The 10,000-nt window shown below is 44.8% G+C and overlaps 1 protein-coding gene across 2 annotated transcripts in view; it reads left to right on the top strand.

The window, feature by feature from the left end:
• Positions 1 to 10,000, top strand: part of onecutl (one cut domain, family member, like) — a 23,719-nt gene that overhangs the window by 593 nt on the left and 13,126 nt on the right. Inside the window, exons 1-3 of one of the 2 annotated variants that reach the window (XM_060064626.1) lie at positions 7,657 to 7,975; positions 8,093 to 8,227; positions 8,705 to 10,000. The exon at positions 8,705 to 10,000 is cut by the window's right edge and continues 228 nt beyond it. In XM_060064626.1, the coding sequence (XP_059920609.1) occupies positions 9,070 to 10,000 (931 nt within the window). In that variant the 5' untranslated portion in view covers positions 7,657 to 7,975; positions 8,093 to 8,227; positions 8,705 to 9,069. Of the gene's footprint in view, positions 1 to 7,656; positions 7,976 to 8,092; positions 8,228 to 8,704 lie in introns of those variants that run through there. The other variant, XM_060064627.1, reaches the window with a different exon arrangement.

Below are 10,000 nucleotides of genomic sequence, written 5' to 3'. Positions count from 1 at the left end.
ACACACAAACACATATAAACATGCAAAACACATACAAACACACATACACCACATTCATGCATAAAGAAATGCACACACACACGCACGCACACACACACACAAACACACAAGCAAGCCTACGCACACATATACATGCTAACAAATACACACACACACTAATACAAAAACCTGAGCGCACAATAATATGTACGCACGCACACACACATAAACGGTAGACCTCATGACACATGCATGTGAATTGCATGTGCATGTGCCTTAGCATGAAACACCATCACACATGCAAGCACACGTCGCTGAGCACACTCACAAAACACATACATTTGCACCCAGACACACACACCCATACACACACACCCCCACACACACCTAACTCACAAACACACACACACACACACACACACACACACACACACACACACACACACACACACACACACACACACACACACACACACACACACACACACACACACACACTCATCACACCCCCCAAGGTTGACGCAGAGCCAAAAGCATGCGCTGTGTTGCCGGTAAACAGGGAGGTGCACACTAGGCTGATCAATATGCAGACGCTTCTTAGGAGGTATTTATAGTTGTGAGAGTGGCCGAGTGGCTGTGTGATGTTAAGCAGCAGTGCGGTGCGGTAAGGGAGTCCTAAACACACCAGCATCTTTCCCAGAAGCCCAGCGTTTAGCCCACCTGGGACCGGAGTGCTGGTGAGGGGCCAAGGAGGTGGTGGTGGTGGTGTTGGTGGTGGTGATGGAGGCTGGTAGAGGGGTGGGGATGCATGTAGAAGAGAGAGAATATTTGTTTAATTTGTGCAATGTTTGTTTGTGTTTATGAACAAGTTTTTCTTAGAGCAAGTTTGGTGCCATAGGGAATTGGAGTTGGTGTGTGTGGGTGTGTTTGTGTGTGTGTTTGTGTAATGGAGCGGGGTTTCAGCATGTGTGTCTGTGTGTGTGTCTGTGTGTGTCTGTATGTGCTTGTGAATGTGTTTGTGTTTTTTTGTGTGTAGTTGTATCCGTGCGTGTGTGTTTGTGTGTGTGTGATTTTTGTGTGTGTATGCAGGTGTGTGTGCGTCTGTGTGTGTGTGTGTGTGTGTGTGTGTGTGCGTCTGTGTGTGTGTGTGTGTGTGTGTGTGTGTGTGTGTGTGTGTGTGTGTGTGTGTGTGTGTGTGTGTGTGTTTCAGTGTGTGTCTGTGTTTCAGTGTGTGTCTGTGTTTGTGTGTTTGTGTGTGAGGAGGAGAGAGGGGGGACGGGTGATTGCATATAGGGAATACAGTGTTTTGTGAAACCGCTCAATTACTGTATAGAAATATGGAAATTTTATAGTATAGAAATACCAAAGTTTTTAAATAGAATAATGAATACTGTGCCCCAAAATCACAAGTAAATAACTATTAGTCTAAGTATAGCACATTAACAGGGATGGTTGTGCTCCCGTGTTTACAGATCATTCTTTAGAGGGACAAATTTCTAAAGACGGAATGTATTCATACCTTACTTATCCAACACAATGTAAAAAATCATGGACCTATGCCTTTCTGTAACAATGGCTGTGAACATTTTGTACTACTGACAGACAGATGATATTAATTTCCAGAACATTCAGAGTTTTACATTGTGGCTAATGGCACATGATACCAGATTATCATAATCTATTGTATATGCTAATTAGAAAAGTTTCCCAAACTCTTGTTTAATTTGACGACTCTTAACTACACAAGTGTCTTGGAGTTAAATAGTTAGAAAATAAATGTCAACTATTGACCTCTTCACCCCCTCGAGCACAATTCTGCATAAATAGCCAATTTTCCTCGAATTTCCGTGGACTTGTTAACGAGATACTTTTATTATCATAAAGAATGCTATGCCAATTATTGTGTCTCATCGCGCAAGGATATATTTACATTTTATATGAAAAATAGTTGCAGGGCAAAAGCGACGATTAAAATTCACATATCGATTGACGCTCGTACACTTTTCTGTCTCTAACATGTCCCCCCCCCCCGCCCGTTCACCAACACTAGCAATTCCCCCATCTCCCTCACATACGCACACACACACACGCGCGCGCGCAAAAACACACGCACACACACACACACACACACACACACACACACACACACACACACACACACACACACACACACACACACACACACACACACACACACACACACAGTTAATTCAATACTTTCCATAAAAACATAAGCCTTGCAGTTTTGGACTTGTCGGACTTTGTGTTGCGATCGCGGTCTTGTAACGTGTCCAACAAACTATTGCAAAACTAAATTATTAAGGCTTCCTTTAATCTCATTATCTTATAATCAACGAGCTATTCCTTCTTAATTGCATAACCCCTTTTGATCGATAGAAGTAATCACATTAGGTCATGTTTTTTTCCTAAGCACCATGCAGGTTGTGCAGATTGCAGAAGTGTAACGCAGCAAATCGCAAGTAGGCCACAAGAACAAGAGCAGGCAATATTCCATTATTTACCCTTAAAAAAATTAGGAAACGTTTATTTGTGGGGGGAAAAAATAACTATTCAAATAGGACGGTTGAGGGTTTATTTACCGCAATGGTAGAGCAGATGGGGCATCCCGTAGGCCTTTCTGGCCCGTTCTAGTCCCTGACCCGCAGCAGGTGAGATCGAACCACGCGCCCTCTGGTTTCGAACAGGACAAAGTGACAAAACAGAGATGGGTCTGTTGGACTTATTTTATTGTTAGACTTTGGTTATCTAAATATTGCATAGCCTATTGTGTTTTCTTTCATGATTTATTTTCTTGTGCAAAAGGGAAGATGACTAAGTTCTATAGATGATAGGATGGGTCTATATGTGTGTCCACTCAGAATTCCACTCACGAATTAATGGATGACATTAGGCTATTAGATTTCAATCATCACATTTATAACGTCTTCCTCAGTTTTTGTTTAGGCTTGTAGGGACGATTGTTATAAAAATGCTTACATTAAAATTGCAGATAATTTTGCATAAGGCTTTGTAAAGCTTTAAATGTCTGAATAAAATGAGCATTGGTTGGCACACTCATTTAAAGTAGGCCTATATTACAGAGCTATGCATTACAGTGCATGACTGAGTCCATATGGTGAAGTTACATGAATAGATCAATGCTCGTTACTAGATTCATCCCACATCTAATCCGGGTAAAATGTATTCAATTATCGATTATTCACAATCATGATAACGGCATGTCGTGAAAATAATTGATTTTATCGATTTGTAAGGTATGAATGAATCTGAAAATGTTCTCGAATTAAAAGGAAAATATTCCAGTACTTATTTAGTATTTTTTTCATATTAGCTATTATATAGGCCTATAGGCACATATAGGTGTATTATAAGGGAATAAATCACGTTTAATTTAATCATGTCAAGGCCTATTTCCCAATTCTGATTAGAATAAAAAAAGAAATTATACTCAAAATTTTGTATTTTGAATTCCTTTGAAAAATTCACATTGCATCACATATATCTTTAATTAAATATGCCTAGTCTACAGATTAAATCGATACAATTCATATTTGGATGCATTGGCCTATCGTTGCTTTCTTTTTTAATCCTCAATAATCTAAATACACCAAAATGCTGATAATTTACCTTCAAAAGGATAATAATAATATAGAATTGATAATAACGACTATAATAACGGTAAAAAAAATCTTTATAATATAACAAATAAGATACTAATAATATTAATAATACAAATAAATATATCATAATAATAATGGCAATAAATCTAGTACAGACAAATAAATAGTAGAAAACGCCAGTGTCACAGTTGAATTAATCCCTTCAATTAATTACCTTAATTCAAAATCAATCCCAAAATGCACTGTGTTTTAGCATAGGCTTCATGTAGTCTTTTGCATGTAATGCGCTGCAAAAAGGTAGAATTAAGGTTCAGAGTTCAGAGTATGTCGTCGGTCCTATTTGATGAACGGTTTCTCAGATTTGTATTCACCTACCAATCCCCACTGATAACTTTACATCCATTAGACTATTCATTATTCACATGCAAATCCTAACTGTTAATCATAACTTTGGTCGATCAATTTAGACGTATAAGACTCATTAATTTTACACCTGAAATTAGTTTTTAAAAGTTTTACAACAGTATGAAGAATATGAAGTGCAACAAACTTGGACAGTTCCCATTTTTTGACCGGCTTCATTGACAAAATACATTTATAGACGTTAAAACAAAATATAGGATTGTCTTTTCCTGCCCTCTTAAACAACATGTGGTTTTGCAGCACAACGTGGGCTACTGCTGAGCTGTGAACATGGACAGTAGTGCCCTGTCCAAGTTAGAATGTGCCCTGTTTCCCAGCGCTGTTTCGACCTCAGGTCGATGTAATGATGAGCAGGACGCGTTAAGGGGAAACACGGCAGACACGACCACAGGCCTTAATTTTAAGACGCGTCTATCGCCCTTTTCTGGTTGAGACGAATTCATGTTTATTCATATGAACAGTGTGCTGTTTGGAGACACGTTTGTGTGTTTTCGCCAGCTTGACGTCGAGGCGTGTTGTGATCGATAGACCTTGGTTTCTGGTCGAGCCCCAGTGTGTTTGTGATAGGCCTACAAAAATGTGTATTGTTTGAAATGCTTTTTCAATGTGTAAGAATAAAATAAACATTAAACTCATAGATAAATAAACCTCGTGTGTTTATTAGTAGTATATATATCGCCTACACATGCTATACAATACACAAATGAGGTATACACTACGTTCCACAAAGTATATGCCTGCATACAGTTGCATACAGTATATGCACACATGCATACAACGAGCGCACACACGCACGTGTACACATTCTCTCTCTCTCTCTCTCACACACACACTCACACACACACACACACACACACACACACACACACACACACACACACACACACACACACACACACACACACACACACACACACACACACACACACACACAAACGCACACCAACACACAAATATAGCCATACTGATCATGATTGGTAGGAGATACGAGAGAATAAGTGAGTAATTAGACGATATGGCTTTAGTTCTAGTTGTTGGGGGGATATTAAGTTCAGTCACGTGTGTGTGTTTTCTATGTTGTGTCTTGTGGTTAAGGGGGATAAAACCCAAGGATAAAACGTAGTCCATTAGATGCTCTGTGAAATCCAAACACGTAGACAAATAAAATTCTCATATCCTGGCCACGCTGGGCGTGTTTCAATCAATCCACAACACGGCTTGTCGACAAACATGCCGATTATTTTTGGAAATGAATTCGTAGCCTCTTCTAACCAGTGGGGAAAAACAGATCGACTTCCAGGTCCAGCTTCAGAAATAAGTTTCCTCGTAATCCATGAAGATGCACACGTCGAAAAAGACTGCAAAATTGTGGCTTCAATAATTAAGAAGATTTTATTCTCTTATTACACACACACACACACACACACACACACACACACACACACACACACACACACACACACACACACACACACACACACACACACACACACACACACACACACACACACACACACACACACACACACACACACACACACACACACACACTCGTATCCCTGCCAAGTGAAGACGTCAGTCTAGCAGGAGCTGTTCGTGGTGCTGACAGAGCTCTAGGCCGCTGTGTGTTTCTGGGTTAAAGATGACCGATATGCATTCTGCTGTTCATGGAGATATGGCTTCGTTTGGTTGCCGGTCAATAACGCACCCACGGTCATAATTGCATAGGCCTATATGTTCCATCTGTTTTGGTTTTCAACAATGTCTGCTGATTAAACTAGAGATTCGGGGCGATATCTGCTGCATGGGGTGCAGGACAGGGGCAGGAGTAGAAATTACAAATATATTGACGTGTTTTTGTGCTTGTAAGGCCGTGTAGCCATGTCTCCGCTGCCCTCTATAGCCTCCATATATCTCACACGGCGCTTATTGCGAGAGCACAACGAGAGCGAGTGTCTCACGAATTTAAGAAATACGTATAAAATGTCTGCGTATAATTTGTCGATGAGCCAAGAAAATACAAGCTGGGTAAAACGCAACCCAAGTTGCCTCCCCCCCCCAAGCCCAGAGGAGCTCACAGCAATGTCTGAGAGCTGGAGCGCTGGTGTCCGTCTGCAGCCTTCTCAAAATGTTCAGCCACAGAAGGTGAACTTTCACCCCGACCTCCAAAAGAACCTTTTATTTTCGCTCTGTAGCCGTTGACCATTTTACCTCCAGCTACTTGCTAAGCCATCTCTCCTCCCCGGCTCCGCGGATCGATAGGGCAGCATCTGCTACGGGAGGCCAGCGGTCCCACAACCACACACAGACCTTTTTTTTTTTTTTTTTCAAACGCCAGATTTGCTCATCTCTGAAAATTAAACTGACAGTTAGATATGATTAGTATGCCCAGTACCGACCGCGTCTCCTCTGCGCTAAACTCGAAATTCTCTATCTCTCCTTGGAAACATGCATGCGCACGCACGCACGCATGTATACATACACACACACACACACACACACACACACACACACACACACACACACACACACACACACACACACACACACACACAAACACACACACACACACACACACACAAATCAAATCCCCTCACACTAAAATGGCTATTCATAAATACGCAGACACACACACACACACACACACACACACACACACACACACACGCACACACACACACACACACACGCACACGCACACGCACACGCACACGCACACACGCACACACACACACACACACACACACACACACACACACACACACACACACACACACATCGCATGGTTCATATAGGCGCGGTAATAGAGAGAAGTGGTGTAGCAGGTACCTGCACCGGGCCTTTAGGTGGAGTATGTAATGTAAAAAAGGTCGAGTGTAAACCAACCATTGATCTGCTTTTGGGGACAGCAGATTGAAGTGTGCGCGGTGTGATGTGAATGGAGCCGCTCAGCCGTGGTGTGAGGGCTGATGAAGAGGTTATAGCTAAATGAATCAGTTGACAGCATTTAGGAACTCAAGGGTGGGATTAACATTTGTCCTAAAATCATTAAAATGCTAACTCAAAAGAAGGAATTAGGGAATCGACAAGAGGATGAGAGCCGGAAACAGAATTTATTTTTGTGTGTTAGTGAGGCCATTTAAAATAATATATAATTCCCAATGAATAGGCCTACAATCGTTGCGGAAATCTTCCTGATACTCTAATTCTAGAAATACTATCCCTCGTATTCTACAATTACTGATATAAGTAGAACAATAAATAATTATTGATACTACTAATATAATTAAGAATGGAATTATAAGCAATAGGCTATATTGTTATTTTGTAATTTTTATTATAAATTTAAACACAGACTGCATGATATGATGCGAGCACACATGTGTGCATGATCGGCACAATAGTGCTGGTGAAAACGTGTTATCGGTCGTTAACGAGTCAAATAAACAGGCGCAGCAGCGAGATGACCGAAATGTGCGCATAATTCATAACTTCGGCGTGGCATCGTGCTAAGCAGCAGGCTTAAGTTGGGGGGCTGTGAGAGAGGTGCATCCCTGGCCAAACCCTGCCCCCTCCCCGGAGACAACGGCCCAAGCGAAAGGGTTAATTGGAGTTGGAATTTCATTGCACATCTGTCAGATTTTTAAGCCCGTGACGTACTGAGAGCAGCGAGTGTGAGAGAGGGGGGAGGTGGAGAGAGAGCGAGAGCGAGAGCGAGAGCGAGAGAGAGAGAGAGAGAGAGAGAGAGAGAGAGAGAGAGAGAGAGAGAGAGAGAGAGAGAGAGAGAGAGAGAGAGAACGAGAGCGAGAGAGCGAGAGAGGGAGAGGGAGAGAAAGAGTTGGTGGTGAAATCGATGAAGTGGCTGGCAGAGGGAGGAAGAGGAGGAAGAAAATCTCACGAGATAATGAAAGAAAAAGAGGAGAGCTGCTAGGGTAAAGAAAACGAGGCTAGAGCTGCACGTTTTAGGACCGCGAACGTTTGGAAAAAAGACGAAAGGCACGGACAGAGGACGTTTGGGGGTAACCGCCGTGGTGTTTTGTTGAATGTAGGATCCCTTGGCGCATCGGACAACACTGTGTGGATGTGTGCGGACGGGTTGGCTGGGCAGAGACTGGCGACACAATCGGAGGGATGCACAGGATGGACTACAGCCGCGGATACGCTCAAATAAGTGGATAATAAAGGTAGGCCTACGGTGTTTCTTTTTAATTCGCGATCGAATCAGAATGAGCGTATTAACGCACGGCGGTGCTTGTGTTTTTTATGGAGTTGCATGTTAAAGCATGTTCGCGCAAAGCGTCGTCCTTCATTCGCTGCCTGTTGTTCGGGAGCCTAATAAGAGATCCTGGTGCGTCGTTAATGTGTGTGTGCGTCGCATGCGCCGTGATTTTGAATTCGTAACTTTGCACGATATCAAAAATAATACACGTTAAACTGTCGTTATGTTAAGCGATTGTAAACCTCGATACTGTTGATAGTTTTCATCCGGAAGGTTTAATAATTACAAAGAAAAAAAAATGGAATTACGCAAAAAATATCCAAATGTTGATCATGCATGGCTGAAAATGAATGTCGTATGTGATATACTTGGTTATTTTTGTCTTTAAGAATAAAAGTTGTAAGACAGCATCTAGTAATGTCGCATATCTTTTCTTGTGCAGGCACAAAAGCCAGGCGCCCGCCGTCCTACGCTGCTAGGCACCAAAAAGAGACAGAGGGGAAAGAGACTGTTGTTGCACAAATGAACCTAATATGATGGTTAATTTTGCCGACACTGTTGCACACTCGTTTTCCTGGAGTTTAAGGACACTACTTAACTTTATCAGATAATTAATTAGACACCCCATAAGCCAGGAAATCAATTCATTTACAAATCAATAAATCCATAGAGTCTCCCGTAACAAGAGACCTTCCAGACACTTTACACCCGTCCGTTAAACAACAACAACAACAAGCCAAGAAAAAAAAACAAAGCGCCAGAAGAATAAAAACACAAAAGAGCCGGGCCCCTCCACGCCGAGCGAGGATGGATGTGAGTCTGGGGGAGATGTCCCTCCACAGCCACCCCGAGCTGGCCCACAGTCAGGACGGCCGGGCCATGCTCCACACCAGGGACCTCTCGGCCGCCTTCCCCCGGCCCACCCTTGGGGGCCCCTCCATGTCCCTGGAGCCCGAGCACCGGCCCCCGGGATTTGACCACTCCATGTCGGCCCTCGGCTACGGCGGCGACGCGCCCTCCAGCTGCGGCAGCACCTACACCACCCTGACGCCGCTGCAGCCCTTCGACGACAAGTTCCACCACCACCACCACCACCACCACCCCTGCCTGCCCGTCAGCAACGTGATCGGCAGCTTCACCCTGATGCGGGAGGACCGCGGCCTGCCCGGGAACTTCTACAACCCCTACGCCAAGGAGCTGGCGGTGGCCCAGAGCCTCAGCCCGCCCTCGGCCGCGGGGGGCTCCTCCGCCATGCACGGCTACGGCGGCCTGGGCGCCAGCCCCCCCGCCAACCCCAACGCCGGCCAGATGCTGCACGGCGGCTACGAGGTGCACGCCGGCAACCTGTTCTGCCGGACCCCCGACTTCGGCCGCGACATGTCCCCGCCGGGCCTGGGCGTAGGCGGCGGGGGCGGGGGCGGGGGCGGGGGCGACGGCTCGCTGGTGGGTCACCAGCTCAACAAGATGGACGCCCACCAGCACGCGCCCAGCCACCACCCCCACCTCTACAACCAGCACTACCAGCACCACCCACACCACCCCCACCACCCCCACCACCCGCACCACCCCGGCCAGCAGAACGCCAAGATCCTCGGGGAGCACCCGCTGGCCTCCGCCTCGCCCGCCCTGTCCCTGTCCCCCCCGGGCGAGGGGATGCACGGCGGCGGCGGCAACAACAACGGCGGCGGCGGCGGCCTGGGTGGAGTAGGAGGCGGAGGAGTGGGCGGGGAGGAGATTA

Source organism: Gadus macrocephalus, chromosome 11 (genome assembly GCF_031168955.1).
Source record: "Gadus macrocephalus chromosome 11, ASM3116895v1".
Lineage (NCBI taxonomy): Eukaryota > Metazoa > Chordata > Actinopteri > Gadiformes > Gadidae > Gadus > Gadus macrocephalus.
Note: the sequence above shows the minus strand (reverse complement) of the source record. Positions and strands in the feature narration are given on the sequence as shown.